Genomic DNA, 18,973 nt, shown 5'->3' on the forward strand with positions numbered 1-18,973 from the left:
AATGTGAGAATTTATACCAGTGATACTCAACTTACGACCATGGGGCCAAATGTGGCCCATGATAGGGTGCCGGGTGGCCCACTGACCTTTCTCTAATTTACACGCAAAATAAACTGATTCACAGCGGTGATATTTTTTGTATTTTGAATACAAGGCGTCAGAGTGCATAAAAAGCATCAAGTTAAAGCTTGTTTTCTTTCTTTTTTTAAAGTGCCAGGGGAGGATCTCGTGGACGCCCCAACAGAGATCCGAGCTAAATCCTGAATGTCCTCAAATCCTAGAAATGCCCCTGTGTACACCTGACCTGCACAGGGCTGCTGCAACTGGATTTGTCTGATTTATTTATCTGATAAATATTGTTACTGGTTTATTATTTGGCCCCTGGCCTCCTGGTGGGCAAGATGAGTATTCATGATTAACATCTTTTCTTTGCTTTTCATTATTGTAAACCAAATAACTTTGGGTTTGGGACTGGTGGTCAGATAGACAAAGCTATTTACAAAATGAAAATACTCTGTATATTATTCCTTTGTGACGAACTGTGTATATTCTGCATGTTTGTATAAAGCTTATAAATGTTGATAGAATGCGACATTGCTGACCTTTGACCCTGACACTGCCATGTCCAGTTCAGTGCTGATGGCCACACAGGTGACCTCCTGATCATGTCCGCAGAGAATCTGCACGGGCCGAGGAGAGAGACCGCTGGAGAAGCCACCCTGAGGTATAAAAAAAAATAAATAAAATGAGAGTCCATATGTGAAGCCACGACTTTGACTGCAGCTTGTAATCATGCACATGTGCACACTGCCGCATGTGAGCGAGCCTGAATGAAGATGTTTACCTGCTGTAGAACCTGCCACACTATACAGGATGTGTCCCTTGAACCAGAGATGAGGTAGATGCCACAGAGATCCAGAGCCAAGCAAGTAACGACGTCTTTGTGGAACACATAAAAATATAAATTTGTAACATGTAAACAAAGTATATCAAAGTTAGACATTATGACAATGAGAGCTCACCAATGTGCCGGCAGATCCTGCCCACCAGCTTGCCCTTCCCGAGCTGGGTGACACGGAGACTGCAGTCCCAGTGTCCTCCGCTGAACAGCAGCCGGCCGTCATTGGACACCACCAGCACCTGAGCACTGATCTCCACCCCAGGAGAGAAAGGCCCGCTCAAGAACCGCTGCGTTCTGCACCACAAAGCAGGGTTTGGAGAGATCAAAGTTAAAAACAAGACGTGAGACGAAGCTGCGGCCTAAATGCGGAGGAGATTTATATTCGGCACATTAAACTGTCATGACATCTGCAAATTACAACCTGCGTGAAACAGTGTTGAAATGGCTCTTATCATGATTTATTTTGAGTTTATGTGATCCGCGTTCAAGGCCAGTCTAAAATAAGATCCATTAAAGTGAATTTTAATTAATTAAACAGGCTTTGAAGCTTCACAGACAAAGAGGGATTGTGAGACAGATGTTAAGCTTCCATACGACTGTCATGAGAGCTGTAGACGTCTTTTGAAATGATGTGAAGTGAATTTTCATGTCCAGTATTTTTTTTAATTAAGTGCTGAGAAGCTAATTAATGCATTGTTAGAGTCAGCTAACAACAATATGAGGAGATTTTGGTAAACAATTTTTTTTTTTCTTTTTCAGATGTCAGGTCATAAGGGAAAGTTTTCTGAGGGCACTCACTTAGGATTGGTCATGTTGGGGTCCTTAGTGAAGGTGAAGTAGTTAGCGATGTTTTTGTCGTATGGCAACCAGCTGTGTGTCCCTATCAACCCGTTTGAACTTACAGTCACCTGCAGAGAAAAAGTGACATGATATAAAAATGCTAAACCTTAACTATTCAGTATGTGAAATGTATATTAATGTAACATTTAAAAAGGTTGTTGTTGTTGTCGTTGTGACTATGTGTTAAGTTTTACCCGTGTGCCTCACTGATCCTTACCAGTATATCTGAGCCCTGGATGATGAAGGAGCGATTCTGGCTCTTTGGTACAACTGCCTGCACCAGAGGAAGGCCATCGCTTACCACCTGTGGCACACACAAACACACATTAATGCATGCTGTATATACACACCAAAGCAGTCGGAGTTATTTATTTACAGAGAGATCAAAAGAGATCACGACAAAACTCACCTCCACAAATGGACGGAGTTTGTCGAGCTGCTCAAAGATATTCGGGGGCAGAGTGTCCAGGCGGGCCTGCCGCCTCGCTGCGTTCTCAGCTGACATGCGAGGAGGATGAGGTTCCTGGTTGGAGATAGGAATATGATATAAGCCAACCACTTTTTCAACAGAACTTAAGAGGATTTTGTTGATAATCAAGGCTTTAAAAATAGCCGTGAACAAGTGTGGGAGTTGTACCTTGAGGAGCTGACAGGGAGTCTGTCCAAAGTTGCTGATGATGCCTTCCAGGGCCTTACGCTCAGTCTCGTTGGCAATGGCGTCCAGATCTACTGCACCTGCAGACGACCCAAACAAGAAGCAAGAGTGAGCCTCATACAAGAACACAGGAAAATACTGTTCATGTGTAAAGACTGAAAGAGACATCAGGAGCAAAAAGAGAACACTACTGACAAGTCCATCACACTTTTGCCTTACCCTCATAAGTGCAGTAGTAGAAGACATTGAGGGCGTTCACTGCCTCTTCACCTCTCTGCTTGTAACCAAAGATCAGGTCAATCCACTCATGGAGGTGACTGGACACGTGCTCACATTCCTGGATGTTTAAGATACAAGTTGCTGTCATCTTGAATAGTGGTCTTAATGGAGTATGTTAGATAACAAATGCATGATCGACAAGTTTTAAGACTGTACAGTGTGTCGACTCACCAGGGCTTTCCTGTGTTGCCTGATGAAGTCTTCTCTTGATGTGGCCCAGCGAGGCAGCAGGACATCTGTCACTGGTTCCTGAGATATCTGTAAATGTCCCAGGTCGAAGCCTGTAAAAGTAACACAGCAGTGATTCATTAGGGTTTGTTCAAATGTTTGCATCTCACCACAAAATGAAGCAGATGAGTTAGGCTCCTCACCATTCATGTTCTGCAGGAACTCCGGGAAGTAAAAGAACTCCGGGATGAGCTCTTTGACGTCAGCGGGACTCTCCATGCGAGCCTGCCAGGCTGCTGCCACTGAGTGGAACTGTCTGTCTGCGCAATCAAACCTAAAAGACGACAGCATGTGCCAACATAAGACCGCAGACCAGCAGGATATTTTTGAATATAAAATATAATGCATTACTCAGCGTCCCCACCTGCCGCTCTGCAGCTGGATATGCAGAGTGGTGAACGGCTCCATGCGGATCATGTAGTGCATGACTCCTGCTGCGTTAGAGTAGTGTGTGCCATAGTGGAATTTGTCAATGGTTCCTGTCGGGTCCTCAAAGCTCTCATACCTAGTGACAGACAGAAAAAATGCTCATTGATTAAAGCTTCAGACTGTTTTAAATATTTTAGCTTATTATCTTAAGTTGGCAACTGACCTGCAACACTTTTAACACAAGAAACAAAATCACATCAATATAACCACTTACTTTTCTCTGACATTCTGTGCATGGCGGGGGTTGACCACACCTATGGGTTTGGACAAGTCTCTGAAAACCGACGGGTCCTCCAGATCCAGAATGGGAGAGGTATAGTCACACAAGATCCAGGGGAACTAAACGAAATACAAAAACTTGGATTACAGCCCCACAGTTATATGCCTCTGTGAACCAGTCAGGATGCAGTCACAGTTTACATCCACGTCTGTGAATACATGGATGTTTCACACACATCTTTCCACCAGCAGCAGAGATGATCTATATAATTAGCAGCTGTTAACAGATGTTATGTCACAGTGACCTTTGGCCACCAAAATCTAACCAAGTCATCACTAAGTCCAAGTGGACTTTTGTGCCAGATTTTTAAGAAATTCCTTTAAAGTGTTTCTGAGATATTGGGTTCATGAGAATGGGACGGACAGACAACTTGAAAACATATATACCTTCAGCTACAGCCATCACTGGTGCAGACGCATAAAAACACAGATGCAACACTATACCTTCTCACACTGTAAATCCATCATCTGTTTTAATAAAAAGGGTCATCGGGTTTTAAACACTGTGAGCGGACATGATTTGTACTTACCACAGGATACTGCGACAGGTCGTTGTAAGTGCGTCCGGCGATGGTGTTCAGTTGCATCAAATACTCGAAGTTGGAGATTTCTCTGCACACCCATTTCTGTTCAACACATTAACACCAGATCAGGTCACTACAATAAGCACAGTTCAGATCATAATAACACTTTATAGAGAGAAATGAATTAAATAAGCACCTGTGTAAGCCCAGATGCCTTCAGTAGTTCTTGCGGGGAGCGAGAGCCAAAGTAAAACAGGTTGGGAGGCCGCAGGCCCAGGATCCTAGAGTACACTTTGTTTCGTACCTGAGAGGGCAGACATAGAGAATCTAAAAACATCTATTTGATTTTAATGATAGAGCAAAAGGAGATAAATGTGATCTGAGCGTCACCTTCTTCTTGAAGTTGATGAAATAATGAGCCTGATCAATGAAGAAAAGCTCCAGTGCGGATCGTCGCAAGTTGTAGCGCCTCAGATGTACTTCTCTGAGCTGAGACAATGGTCTCTTGAAATCAAACCCAATTCCTAAAGACAGACATCATTCACTTCTGTAAGGACCCTCTGAAGAACAATTAAAAAAAAGTGAGGTGTGATGCTCACAGTTGCATATTTCCTTACCCTCCTCTGTCTCTTCTTTCTCACTGCTGCCATCATAGAAGTACAGATGGTGCGTGGTAACCTCCAGACGACCCGGAACAACCGCCACGATGGTGATGAGCTCACAGTCTTCAGACAGAACCAGTTTTTCTTTCTGGCTCTCGTCTTCTCCCTCCACCCTGACAGCATGGGAAAAAGTTCAACTTTTACATTTTCTGCGCTGCACGTGAGACATAATAGTGAAGGACTTTTGCATATTTTCATGGTATGGTATTTTATGTCTGAAAACTGAGTGTGCTTGCTCCATGTGAAGTTATTTTTTGTGTTTTTATGGCGCATGGAAAAATTTGACATGCTGTAAGCCGCAGACACAAATTGGTGACTCACTTGTTATCCAAAAAGACAAGGTCCTCGTCTCCCAACTGGTCATCCTCCATGTCACTCACTTTTGCTTCCTTCGCAACAGCCAGAGGAAGTGGCTCAGAGCTACGAGGGCTGTCAGCTCCTGAAGATCACAACAGCCAAAAAACAAAATCTTTAGTGCAACTTAACTGAACACTGCCTTCATGACAGAAGAGCAAAGATAACAAGTTTACACCGAGTGACATACCCATGTTGTCCCTCAGGGCACTGGCCTCACTATGAGGATCATAGTTGAAGTTGGGCACCAGTTTGAGACGCATCTTTGAGTAGGTCTCTGCATTGGACAATTTCAGTTTCACCTCTGGTGGAACTCTGGCAAAATAAAGCAAAGGAAATATATAGGATATATATAATTTATTACATTCTGTGCAGCAAAGAGGAAAGAATAGTTTCAGATAAACATTTGTCTTATCTCTTTTAATTGGAGCTCATTTTTTATTAGAAAGAGATTTTAATAGTATACTATGCAGGATTGCCGGTTACAGTTTGCAAAACCGAAAGTAACAGCCAACCCCAGATTCACTCTCTCTTGCCATTTCGCCTCACTATATTTGCTTTTTTTTCTGTGCTGTGGTGTAGCAGCTGGTTCATAATGCCCCAAACCTCACCTGAGCACTGTGCACGCCCATAAACGTCCCGAATATAGAAATAAGAAAAAAATAAGCAAATACAGGCAGAGGGCAGAGTCCCTGCAGAAAAATACACCACCACACACTTAAGTGATAATTTAGGGGATTACTTCTGTACCAGTCCATACATTTTTTTAAGAAAATCCTGCAGAGTGTATCTTGAACAAAATTTAAAAATAAAAGACAGCTGTTGTCATACTTGTTGGCCCATGCTCCTCTCTCACTGGTCAAAAGCCTGCGGAGAGCTTTCCAGTGCTTCCACACCACCCTCTGCTGGCTGGAGCTCTGCTTCTGCCAGCAGAGGTACCTGTTGTTCTCACTTCTGACTCGCTTCAGGTAAGGGTCCACGATCACTTCCTGTTATCACACAAACAGATGCAAATGTCAGATCAGTAATCTGAAGTGTCAACTCTGTACTTTAGCCAGCTGTTATTAAAATGGTGTGTGTTTTTTTCCATGAAGCTTGAAAGTTTTATGACCTGAAACTTGGACTTGCTGTCTGATCTCTCTTTGTCCCGTCTGTAGGCTGTACTCATCAGGTCATCGAAGCAGGAGTTCCAGAAATTGGACATGATGTCATGGCTCCTCCCAAACCTGTCCAGCTCATACTGCTCCATGGTGGGCTGAACCTAATGGTGGAATTTAAGAGGGAGGGCATTAATACACACACACACACACACACACACACACACACACACACAACGCAACAGAGTAAAAATAAAACTTCATGCAACCAACAAAACAAATATCTACATTAAAAAATCACTAAAAATGACCTTCAGAATATAACTTTGATGATAAGCCTGCACTTCCAAGTTTCCCATAAACCATAATTTAACCTTTCTAGTTTTTAATACGATAACAGAAAGAATACAGAAACATATAGAACCACCCTATACATTATTCTTAAAACAAACACGCAGGCTAAACTGCAAACACATACACACGTAGACATACATGCTTGAGAAATCAGCCTGGGCCAAGTTTCAAAAACTGTCATGGCAGCCAAAGTTATGCCACACTGGCTAACGTATTGCAGGATCTGTATACATAAGTAATCTAAACAAAACAGATTTATGAATGTGCACTGTCACACAGAGCGATGATAAATCCTGCTCTCAGCTAGTGGCGGGCGTGTCTGGCATCAGCTTTTGGGTCTGAGCATAAACTGATCTCTGCTTAAAATACATCGAGGGTCAGATAGACAGCACTTTAGGGAGTTCAGGGTTGGTTTTTTTCTACTTTCTAAATTTGTGATAGCAGTTTTAAGAATATGGATTAGATTTCTCAGCCACCCACTGAGAGGTAACCGGTCATTTGATTGCAAAAATCCTGAATGTACACTGATGTGACGAAGAACAGAGGCAGCAGTATCTGAGAAAGGATGCTTGCTTGTATCTGCTTAGTCATATGCAAGACGGGAGGAGGCTCTCTAGACTCCCTAAAGATAAATGACATCTATTTTTAAATACATAGCCAGAACTCTGACCTGGTGCTGGTAAAAGCCCTGCCACTCCACTGTGTGACAGTAAGCCTTCAGGTCCTGGGCGAAGGTGGTGCTGCCGTTGGTGACGGGCAGGTTGGGCAGCAGGTTTTGGAGGGTGACAGGGTCAGCGTGCTGGTCGAGCAGCGTACGCACGATGGGCACCAGCTGAGAGAAAGTCTCTGAAGGTCCACAGTTGGTACTGTCCATTACGCCTCCTGGCCACAGGGGGGCGCCAAGCTGCCCCAGCAAGAAGCACACCTCCTCCCAGCTCAGACACAGCACTGTCTGGAGGAGACTGTGGAGCTTCACGTAGGCCATCACACACACCTGAGGAGGGGTAACAGGAAAATCACTTGTTACACTTCTAACTGAGAGCCCTGTCTTCACTAAGATCTACACCCCTCGTGAAAGGACATGTTTGTCAAGGAGGAGTTCATCGGTGGCTCCGGTATCAAAACCACTATACACCAGAAATACTACAATACATTTAAAGGTCTGTATTCAAAACTATACTTAAATGAAAGCACGGCAGTATAATAAGGTTAAAGAAATTTAATAAAGGCACTCATACAGGGACATGGCCCCTGTGAGTGTTACATTATATTATTTAATACTGAAGTATAATTCAACAAGCAGTATTTTACTGATGTATCTTGTGGAGAAAGAGCTATTTTTTAATGTTGGATAGTTTTTCTTTTCCATAATATTTTTATTTAACCTTAAATGCCATGAAATACACCCTTTTAAATTAATGTAATATATAAATAACATTAAAATTGCTGCATTGATACAAAACAAAGACAGAGAGAGAAAACACTCCAAACAAGAAGGCTCCCTCTGATTTAAAAAATGATAATCTTTACAAAATGGAGTGTATTAATTACAAAGATGCAAAATGTGACAAGTATTAAAAATAAATACCCCCCCCCCCCACGCTAACAACTGTCCTATCAATTAAAGGCAAAAAAGTCCTCAAAAGTCTTAAAAAAACAGGTATTATGTGTATATTTTGGCAGACCATGGATGATTTACACACATCTTCAACAAGGCAACACTGAAGATTGATATAATCACCACAGTTTCAAGATTAGTGTCACCAGTTCAGTATCCGACCAAATGTCTCTCCTTCTGTCCTGAGTTATGGCTTTGAATAATATATATAATAAGTAAGTTATCCACTCTGAGGGAAGGCTTGATGACATCCGTATCTTGGATAGTTTAATCTATAACACAGTATCATATTTCATAAGCTGATAAAATGCTTAGTGTGAAAAGTCTCGATCTGAAAGTAAATGTAGTGGAGCAGAAGTGTATGGTATCATACATTTGAAATACAAGCACCTCATCATTGCACTTAAGTACAGTGCTTGAGTAAATGTCCTTAATTACACTCCACCACTGGACTTAATGAAGTTATATTAGTGCTTCTTTGTTTTAATTTCACTCAACTGAAGTGGCTCCGGGCTTGTTTTATTTCTAAGCTGTGATGTCAGGGTGCAATTAAGGTCACTAATTTCAAACCCGATATTGTGAAATCAAATGGCTTAAGGGGGAGTTGTACTTCTTTGGGAGATTAACACACTCAGCAGTATGTGATGGAAAGCCTCATGGTCAGTTCATTTATGACCACTTGCTCCACAGAAAGAGCAGCCACAGTCATAACTCTGAGAGACGCTGCCCTTTCATACAGAACACTCCCTGATGAGAGGAATGACTGCAATGTCTTTGAAAAGAAACCCATAGAAGGCCTGGTATTTCTACACTTGCTTTATCTGAGTTTTCTTATCAAACTGAATAAATACTGTACACCCCTATAAATTTATGCTCTGCAAAGTTCAATCGCGCAGGTGTTTGGATTGTGAAAGACACTGAGAAACATTTCACATTTATGATTTGTGTGCTGGCTGGGTGATGGACAGAGCGAGTTGTGGGCGCAGCTGACCTGTGAGTGCTGCTGTTGCATATATCCAGTGATGATACGCAGGCCGATCTGGGCCATTTCCTTCAGCTCGGTGTTCCCGGGGCTGCCAGGGGTGCTGTGCCAGGCCTGCAACTTGTCCAGCAGGTTCACCACCCCCTCAAAGATCTACAATACAACAACAATAATGTCAACAAAGGACTCAACAAAAAGGCTAGACCTGTTTCCACACCTTGAGACAACCTAAACCTATTCAGTGTATTAAATACAGTTTAACCTGTAGTTAAAAGGTGATTCAGATGCAACCTACACCCAACCATGACTCTTCATGCTCCAGTAAGACAGGACAGGAGCATTTACTGTGACGTTATGTATAGTAACTGACAACAACCACACCCAGCTGCCCATGCTTTGTGTTTCATCTTTGTCTCTAATGTCTTTATTATCAACATAATTCCTTTACTCAATCACTGTAACAAAATGACATCATCAAATCCTGACAATGTGTCAGACACTCAAAGATTAATTGTGTTTATTAATCACTGTATTTCATAGCTCCAGCATAAATGCACCAGCTTCTTTAGACAATCCTAAAGTCAAATCCCAGCATTTCTTGGGAGACAACACCCTTGACTGTTGTTGCACTCAATGTGTGCCACCAGCTCAGTCATGGCAGAAATCTGCTGCGTTGCTTTTTGGCAGGAGGAGAGACTGAAGTGGACTGTTGCTCTGTCTGGACCGAGCATTTGTAATTCATCAGTAATCTAAATTCCACTACTGTTGAGTATTTATAGAAAGCAAGCATGCAGCCTGCCTCGCACTGGTATGTAAAGTCCTGCTGTCAGTACCGCAGAGAAGATGAAGTCACACAGCTGCCTCTGTCTTTCTAATTTAAGTTGTTCTCAAGCCTAAAGTTCACAAAAGATACCCAACATAGGGAAGGTTTGTGGTTCACAGGCTACACCCAGCACCCAGTTAGCTTAACTTAGCATAAAGGCTAGAAAGCTGGGAAAACAGCTAGCCTGTGCAATCTGAAGATAACAAACAGTCACACCAGCACCTCTAAAGCTCACTGATTAACACGTTATATCATTTATTTAATCATACAAAAACCGAAGTGCTGTTTTATGGGGTTTTATGTGATCGACTATTTGTTGGCAGGAAGCAGGCACTGAGGACGCCAGGCAAGACATGCAATTGGCACCATTCTTCTCAGCAAAGTGTACTCCCCAAAATGTCCATACTTCCTCATGAGTTTAATTAGTGAATATTTGTTGATTCAGAAAAACTGGGCAAATATATTTTCTCTCAAGTGACTGCGTTACACTTCCATAAGTTTAAACTATGAACTCAAGCTTTTCTCTCTTATGAAATTCATCTCATATACTAGAGTTGAGTTGCATAATAGCCTGCTTTATATCAGCCACTTGCTGCACTGTGCGTGGACAGGATAAGGTTGACAGCTAAGAGCATGGATGACAAAGTAAATACAACTGAAATGTGACACTCAAGTTTTATTTGCACTATAACACAGTAGGTTTTAAGCCCTAACTCCTGAAATAACATCAGTTGGTTTTGGTTCAGTTTAATTTACTAATAATTTCCTTATAAAATCAGACTTTGTCACAAATTAAGAGCTGATTAAGAGCTGATTTCCTTCATTATCCCTTCATAATCCCCCTATTTACAGCCAATCAACCTTTACCAAGATGGAGAGAGCCATTCAATAGTCCTAAAGCTACCAAAAGCCCATTCAGAAAGTGTCAGTGATCAGTATGATTTAAGTGGGATATGTGATATACCTTTTCACTCCACAGCGTGTGGTTGTCTGTACCCTCAGCAAACAGGAAGTCCTGCAGCAGCCTGAGGAGCCGAACCAGACTGGGACAGAAAGGCAGGGACACTCCTTGGGCGTCCCTCAGATCTGACAGAGACGATTCCAGCATCATCTCCAGCAAACTGGCACACAGAACAGCAAACATGCTATGAATACATTGCCCCAGTATGACAGGTGACTCAGCTGAAGGTGTGGTTCAATTTATTTTTCCACTATGAGACAGCTACACTGCCAAATATGGAAGTCCATGTCCACAAAAAAATTATCCTTTATAACATTAAAATGATAAACTTTCTCAAAATATTGCAAAAATAATGATTTAGTATTTCAAAATAATGAGAAACTTTCTCAAAACAAAGACTTCTTTATCTTGACATGGGTTAGTGTCTAAAAATATTGACTCATACATCTTGAAATAATGACTTCATATCTCAAAATAATGACTTTCAGAAAAATGACTAAGTCAGTATTGTTCAGATACTAACTCAGTATTTTGAGAAAGTTTCACACTAAAATGTCTTGGCAAATCTTTTTTCTATGATCTCATTGGTGGAAATGGGTTTCCATAGACGTTTCATCGAGATTGTTCTCGGAGAGGAAGTACATTTTCAATAACCGTCCCTGACCTGCGTTTGATCTCATCGGGAGCACGGACCAGTTGGCAGGAGGAGCCCAGTTTGGTGAGAACAGAAAAGACCTGTCCTCTCTCCCTCCACACCACATCCTCTGGCACCTCCACCCCACTGCGGCTCCACAGCACGGAGAAGATGATGTTGGTTAGCAGGTTGCACAGCTCCTCCTCAGGGGTCTGCTGTAATACAAACAACACACAAATCCTTACAGAAAAAATATAAGACATTAAACTATATGAGTAATATCTGAGGGGGAGGAAGCGGCCATACCTGTGGGTTGGACGTGTTTGAGATTGTGTCTCCAGTTGGAGGGTCTGTCCCATAGCTGGTGTCATCCAGCACATTGGACAGACTGGAGCTCTTCCTGGGTCTGGCAGGTGGAAAGGGCTTGAAGAGCTCTAGAGGAGAGGGTGTGTTTGTCAGACTGCCTGCCGGAGTGTGTGTGCCATTATCTCCCATGCCCCCTATCTCCAAATCAAAGGGGGTCCCAAAGGGGGAGAGGGGCTGGTAGTCTCTCTCCTCCTCATTGGGGCGAGATGAGGTGATGTCAATCGCATTGGATGCAGATGACGAGTGGCTCCCCTGGTCCACGGAATCAAACGACTTAAAATGGAGGGAGCCGGTGAAGTTTTTAAGTGGACCCCCACCTCCACTTGGAGGCGACTGGGATAAATCAGAGAATCCCTCAGAGATGTCCGGTTGGCCACCGTCGTCATCCTCCTCCTCGTCCTCAATGTCCTGCGAGGTGCGGTAGCTCAGGAAGATGTCTGTTTGAGTGTCCTCAATGACCAGAGACTGATCCCTGCGCAGTGGTGGCCGGTAGTTTGGCTCAAAGGAGCTTTGGCTGCTGGAGCCTGCGATACTGGCAGCGTGTGACTCGTAGGACTCTTTCACATAAAGCTTGGTCAAAACATCCTGCCAGCCGGGCTGCCTGGCGAGCTGCCTCACATAATCGTCGTTGGAGTAGATCAGATGAAAGAGCTGGGGTAAAATCAGAGAGGACCAGAGGAAGAGCTTGTTTTTATTACAGAGATGATAAATGTGCTCAGGATGACACCTCACACTCAGAAGCTGACTATGGTAGTTTTAGCGGGGTGTAAATCATGGGAGCAGACTGACCTTGCGGCAGACGTCCAAGCGGACAGTGAGCTCAGCTCGATGGGACAAACAAACCACAGCCAGGAGGTCTCTGAAGTTCGGAGTTGCATCTGTGGGGCAGCAGTCAATTTTAGTTCATTTTAAGAGCTTTGGGAACCTATTTTTGAATCATCTTTCTGCTCTAAATACAGAGATCCTTCATAAACTCACTTCTCATCTGGTTAATCAACATAACAGATTTCTGTATTTGTGATTTTTATGTGCTGTTTCTCATCAGTTTGAGAGGTAACATCAGGTGTTTCCAACATATGCGCCAAATACAACTTAAAATTTAACACTTTTTTGAACAGTTCTTACCAAAAATGTCTTAAAAGTTTCCTGTAGTAAATATTAGTTCATTATTCACATATTACGGGAAACATTTTTTTTTCTACAAATTGAATTCTATGCATAGCTGGCTAAAACACTGTACTTTACGCTAGCTGATGCGATTGATTCGATCAGTGGTTCCCAACTGGTCCAGTCATTAGGTCAAGGTCCTTTGAATTTCATTGTATTTCATTTATTTTCCATATCCTGTTGGATGTCGTGGGGGGGGCTGGAGCCTATTCCAGCTGACATTGGGCGAGAGGCAGGGTACACCCTGGACAGGTCACCAAACTATGGCAGGGCTGACACATATTCACACCTACAGGCAATTTAGAGTCACCAATTAACCTAACCTGCAAGTCTCTGGGCTTTGGGAGGAAGCTGGAGTACCTGGAGACTCCGGGTTCGAACCCCACAACCTGGGTTTCGACCTAGGAACCCTCTTGCTGTGAGGCGACAATAGTCCCATGTCCAAGGTTCACAAGGTTTAATATATTCAGCATCATACTTGCAATTGCCTTGTCGCCTAGCTAGTTTGCTGGCTCTGTTAAGTATCACTCTCTCTACAGCAGGAAAAAAAACTGGAGATTCACGAAAGGGGTTTTTATTAACTTGAAACATTTGTGTGTCACTTGCGGTCCATTCACAATGGACCCACGATCCACTTTTGGACCACAACCCACCAGTTGGGAACCACTGGATTAGATGTAATAAATTAAACCAATGTCTGAATTTTTAACTATAATAAATGCCAAATGACATCTTTCCTTTAAGGAAATTAATTATGAAATTTAATTACGAATTTATGGGAATTAAGAGTTAACAAATTAAACAAATATGATAATTAGAATCAGACCCTGATGACAGCTTTTGGGTTATTTGCTGTTGTTACCAGGGAAACACAACTGTCAATAATACCACTGAGCATCAACACTGAGCTTTAACGTTTATAAAGACTTCTTTAGTCATCTATTTCTAGCTCACTAGTCCCCAGAGCTCAGAGCTGTTTCGGCATTACCTGTAGCAAGGACCTGCTCGTACAGACATCGCACGGTTGTCATGGTTGCTGGTATTTCATCAAGAAAACAAACCAGGCCAAGATATCCGAAATCCTTCAGCTTAATGCGTTGCTTGTTGCGCTCAGACACTCGCTCACTTTTGAGGATTTTGTATAAAACCTGCAACACAGAAAGAAAATTGTGTAAGAGTTTGTTTTTTTTTAATTGTTTTGACAATATATCACAGGGGAGTTTGGAGTAAAAGGCAAAAAATCTGCCAAGTGATAAGCTGAAGTATTTTAAGAGCAAGTCAAGTCAGTTGTTCTCACCCTGAAGACCCTCTCTCTGGCATCGTCTCCGAAACTTGGAGTGAGCAGCAAGCAGTAAAGCTGCTCCACACCCCACTCCAGCAGCGCGGCCTGCACCTGCTCACGAGGAGGGCTGCTCCTCAAGAGTTCATAGAGCATATCCAAGGCCCTCACCGCCTGATAGTGAGAGGAGAGAGCCATGAGGACGCAGGAAAGAGGTGAAGGAGGAGGATAAGAAATATGGATTAGGGAGGGAAAAGTTTTAAGTGGTCACAAGAGGAGTTTGACAGATGCCAAAACATAAGAATAAATAAAGTGTGGATGATCAGGGAGGGTTAATTTGGGGATTGGAAGTGAAATATCACATTGAAAAGGTCAATTGATAACAAAATTAAACTTCCAAAAGAAACACAGATACAACACATGACCCCTACCTGCTTCTCCTCTCCTACAGTCAGAATGTAGGCGAGGACACTGTGAAGCTCCTCTGGTGTAGGAGACTTGACAAAGTCTTTCAGCAGGGAGAACAGAGAGGTTTGAATCGTCTGCTTTTCATCGGACAGAGCGCTGCCATCTTTCTCCACACTGTGACCAAAGATAGTCGCAAAGAAATAAATGATTTTCTGAACAGATAAAATTGTGGCTTTTAAAGGGAAACTTTGGTATTTTTCAGTCTGGACCCAAGTTTTTCTGTCTAAGTGAATAAGAGAGACAATATTTTTTAAATTGGTTCAGTATTGAGACAGAGAGAGCACTGCAGCCACAACAGCAAAACAGGCTGCAATGTAGCCGCCCCTTTGTGATGGTCCGACAAGCTGGTGTAGTAAACATGGAGCCCACACTGTAACTAACTGCACTCCCTGAAGAAATATTATCATATTTTTGGAAAAATGAAGCAGTGATTCCAGAGAGAAGCAGACAGAGAGGTCTACAGTCTGTGTTTGAAGGATATATCCAGGATGTCAAACTGACTCAGCAGCAACAACAGGTTAAAAAGACAAAGATAGTTAGAAGCTAAAGCAGAACTATAGGCTACAGATCACAGTGTAAAAGTGAACCACCACATCACTGCTGATCTCCACACAAGACAATGAATATAAAGGGAAACTTCACCGATTTTGAACCAGCTGTGTGGCATCACAGTGTGTGCAGACGAACGGTGTTTAGCTTCGCCCCCGTGCCGCTGCCAGCACCCAGAACCACCGGACGGGCAGGGATCTCCAGGGGAAGTCAAACAACGTTCATATGCGCACAATGCAATGACACACAGCTGGTTCAATATAAGCAAAGTTTCCCTGCTTCCCTTCACTGGTTCCTGTACAGCAGGGTCAGTCTTTTTTTCACTGTTATAATCATTAAAAAGCAAAAGCAGCATGTGTACATTCAGTAGGCTATATCTTCAGTAGCTAGCTAGCTAACCCTACACTTTTCAGGGTCTGATTTTGGTTTTGGAACAGGGAAGAAACATATATCTGTTTCCAACCTCTCCAGGTAATGAATGTCATTAATACACGACGTGTCCCAGGCACAACATTTAGCTCCAAATCCACAAACCCAGCCTGAAAATGAAGGAAATCTGAAACGACTGCATTAGAGTCAATGGAGCAAAGCTGTGTTGTTGTGCGACCCTGGTCTGAGCCGGCCAGATGCTACGCAACGATTGGTCAGTCTGCATCTGGGGACAGGACTTATCTAAGTGTCAATTGTGCACTGTCAGTTTATGTCTATTAAAAGTGCTTGTTTTGCCACTGACAGGTTCAGACTGTGATTATAAGGGCCTGAGAACATTACAGAAAAGATCTTACAGAGAGGAGAAACGTCTTTCCTCACCTTTTGACAATTCAGTGTGTTTGTTATCGTGTGTAACTGAGTCTTGCTCAAGGAGAAGTCTCATTCTGAAATCACGTAAGACTTTTTGCATTAAAAAACTAAAAACTGTGGGAATAAAATGAATAATAAAATGACAGTGCACAATTGCCTGTAGGGATCACACTAAAGCCTGTTTCACTGCTGTAGCTGCAGCAGTCCCTCTCACTACTGGACCAATTTCAGAAACTGTGGTCTCCATTAGTCACCCATTAGACACAAACATGGGAAAACAAGGTCCAGATTCAAAAATATTAAAGTTTCTCTTTAAAGTCGATAGGAATAAGTATATTTAGACTAACTTATAAACCACTCAACTCTGAATTCTCTTAATATATGTGTCTAAATTAGCATCTGTGTCTTAACTTGAAACCATACAAAGGATGTCAAAGGTTCACCTGTAGTATGTGCGAATGGTGTCCAGGATATATTGGACACCGTACTTCCTCTTCATGCGCTGCTTGCCTTTGTTAATCACAGACGCCAGGTACTGCACGTGGGCTTTGGAAGAAAGAAGGAAGAAAAGAATTACTGTCATCTCCCTCCAGTCTGACATTTAGAAATGTCGAAACAATATGCAAGGTTGTCCCGAAGAAGTGCATTCATTTACAAAACAGGTTACTAAAGTGCAGCTGCAGACACAGATTCACTTTTAATCCTTGCCATAGCCTGAACTCCAAACATTAATATATTCTGTCTCTGCTCTCTCTGCTTTTAGCCTCCTCTCGCATATACATATAAAAAGGGACACAAACAGCTTCGGCAGACATAAAAAGGTTCACAGGTGTATTACTCAACACCACGAGGGGCTGCTTGTGCCTTACCCAGACAAACAGCAAAATGGCTTTTAGTCCAGATGCGGAAATCAAAGAGCAGGTGCTGGTAGAGTTGCTGCAGAAGTGAGCTGTTCCCCTCGTTGAAAACCTGCTCCAGCAACAGCTGACAGGCCATTAAAACGTTCATGTCCATCATGCTGCCAGGGACCTGCAGTGGAGGAGGGGTGTGAAAGTGTGGTTAAGTATGTTTTCAATTATTTGGATTTGTCTGTGTACAATGGTTAGTGTAGTGCCAATTTTTCTGAAGAATTGCTGCCCTCAGCTGAATATGTTTAAATTCAGTTTATGCTATATGTGTGTTTCTGTCTTTGCCACTGTCAGACATGGCAACCCCATGTGATTATTAGGACATAGTTTCCTTAGCGGATGCTCCACCTTAACGTCACATATTTCAACATATCCTGTGAGCCTCTGCTGCACCAACGTAATGTAACACCTGATTGGCTGCCATTAGAGATTCATATCTACTCACATGTGTGACAATGTATGAATGAACTCAAACACATGTTATGAGACACTCCATTCTTCTCAAATGGAAACATCCATCTCCCCACATGATGGGTGGATACAGGAAGTTTTACAATACATTCAGTTGGCAAGTTATGATTCTCACTGACAGGATCTTTAAAATCCTCTTACAAGACCTGCAGCCCCCTGCTAGCCTTTATCAATGACTTCTCTGTTATTCTTGATGCCAATAGCGTTCCCATAGTGAGCCTGTACCTGTTGCCTCTCTGCTATATGTCTTCTTCCATTTTGCCTATTTTAATTTTGAACTATTATAACTTACTATTTTATTTGCATTTATCAAATCTGATATAATTAATCACAGCTACTATGATGATGATCACAGCTACTATGATGATGATCTTCATGTTCCACTTAATGCTTATTTAATTTAATTTAATTTAATTTTATTTTATTTTATTTATATCATATTTTATCTTATTTCATTTAACTTGATTTAATTTCATTTTATTCTATTTTATTTAACTTTATTTTAGGTTATTATTTTATTTTATTTATTTATTTATTTATTTATTTTTCAAGCTAAATTAGGCCTACTCATGGCTGGATTATGACATAATGGGCCCTTGGCCACAGACATGTATGAAGCCCCACCACCTGTCCTTCATAGAAGCAAGATATACAGATATTTTCAGGTCTCCCTTTTTCAAAATATCCCCCATCTCAATGGGACTAACCTGGTTAAAAAAAAAAAAAAAAAATATATATATATATATATATATATATATATACACACACACACACACACACACACACACACACACACACACACACACATATAAGCGCCTTTTTGTAGTTGTTTTGCATCTCTTTGTAGTCATTTTGAATCTATTTGTACTCATATATCTTTGCGGTTGTTTTATCCTCTTTTCGTAGTCAGAACTTTCTTTGTGCCTCTTTTCAGCAGCTTTGTATTTCTTTGTAATTGTTTCATATCTTTTTGGTCTTTTTTTGCATCTTAATAGTTGTTTTATGTTTCTTTGTGGTCATTTTGAGTCTCTTTGTACTCATCAAGTGTCTCTTTGTGGTTGTTTGTCCCCTTTTTGTAGTCGAGGATTTTTTTGTGCCTCTCTTCAGCTGTTTTGCATCTTTTTGTAGTTGTTTTGTGTCTTTTTTGTCTCTTTTTATAGTTATTTTGTGGTCATTTTGAGTCTCTTCTTGGTCAGTCTGTGTTTATTTACTAAACATTTTGCAGGTGACGGCCAGGGGGGGCCTGACACTTTGGGCCCCTGGGCCTGTGCCCTGTAGGCCCATTCATTCATCTATCCATCCATGGGCCTACCTGCACCTTGAGATGGCCTAACAAGTCAGAAA

General features: G+C 42.1%; 1 protein-coding gene across 4 annotated transcripts in view; it reads right to left on the reverse strand.

Moving 5' to 3' along the window:
• nbeal2 (neurobeachin-like 2) overlaps nucleotides 1-18,973 on the reverse strand; it is a 46,477-nt gene that overhangs the window by 4,758 nt on the left and 22,746 nt on the right. For 3 of the 4 annotated variants that reach the window (XM_049584436.1, XM_049584433.1, XM_049584435.1), the window contains 31 exons: nucleotides 17,120-17,279; nucleotides 16,694-16,796; nucleotides 14,864-15,014; nucleotides 14,451-14,606; nucleotides 14,142-14,301; nucleotides 12,776-12,864; nucleotides 11,927-12,637; nucleotides 11,651-11,835; nucleotides 10,990-11,146; nucleotides 9,212-9,355; nucleotides 7,273-7,596; nucleotides 6,263-6,412; nucleotides 5,983-6,140; nucleotides 5,342-5,466; nucleotides 5,119-5,236; nucleotides 4,753-4,910; nucleotides 4,526-4,659; nucleotides 4,332-4,439; nucleotides 4,142-4,237; nucleotides 3,547-3,671; nucleotides 3,268-3,408; nucleotides 3,047-3,177; nucleotides 2,847-2,956; nucleotides 2,616-2,733; nucleotides 2,379-2,476; nucleotides 2,151-2,264; nucleotides 1,959-2,045; nucleotides 1,700-1,809; nucleotides 1,023-1,195; nucleotides 845-939; nucleotides 603-719 (listed from right to left, as the gene is read on the reverse strand). In XM_049584436.1, coding sequence (XP_049440393.1) covers nucleotides 603-719; nucleotides 845-939; nucleotides 1,023-1,195; nucleotides 1,700-1,809; nucleotides 1,959-2,045; nucleotides 2,151-2,264; nucleotides 2,379-2,476; nucleotides 2,616-2,733; nucleotides 2,847-2,956; nucleotides 3,047-3,177; nucleotides 3,268-3,408; nucleotides 3,547-3,671; nucleotides 4,142-4,237; nucleotides 4,332-4,439; nucleotides 4,526-4,659; nucleotides 4,753-4,910; nucleotides 5,119-5,236; nucleotides 5,342-5,466; nucleotides 5,983-6,140; nucleotides 6,263-6,412; nucleotides 7,273-7,596; nucleotides 9,212-9,355; nucleotides 10,990-11,146; nucleotides 11,651-11,835; nucleotides 11,927-12,637; nucleotides 12,776-12,864; nucleotides 14,142-14,301; nucleotides 14,451-14,606; nucleotides 14,864-15,014; nucleotides 16,694-16,796; nucleotides 17,120-17,279 — 4,806 coding nt within the window. The remainder of the gene's footprint in view (nucleotides 1-602; nucleotides 720-844; nucleotides 940-1,022; nucleotides 1,196-1,699; nucleotides 1,810-1,958; nucleotides 2,046-2,150; nucleotides 2,265-2,378; nucleotides 2,477-2,615; nucleotides 2,734-2,846; nucleotides 2,957-3,046; nucleotides 3,178-3,267; nucleotides 3,409-3,546; nucleotides 3,672-4,141; nucleotides 4,238-4,331; nucleotides 4,440-4,525; nucleotides 4,660-4,752; nucleotides 4,911-5,118; nucleotides 5,237-5,341; nucleotides 5,467-5,982; nucleotides 6,141-6,262; nucleotides 6,413-7,272; nucleotides 7,597-9,211; nucleotides 9,356-10,989; nucleotides 11,147-11,650; nucleotides 11,836-11,926; nucleotides 12,638-12,775; nucleotides 12,865-14,141; nucleotides 14,302-14,450; nucleotides 14,607-14,863; nucleotides 15,015-16,693; nucleotides 16,797-17,119; nucleotides 17,280-18,973) is intronic. The other variant, XM_049584434.1, reaches the window with a different exon arrangement.

This window comes from Epinephelus fuscoguttatus, linkage group LG8 (assembly GCF_011397635.1).
Source record: "Epinephelus fuscoguttatus linkage group LG8, E.fuscoguttatus.final_Chr_v1".
NCBI lineage: Eukaryota > Metazoa > Chordata > Actinopteri > Perciformes > Serranidae > Epinephelus > Epinephelus fuscoguttatus.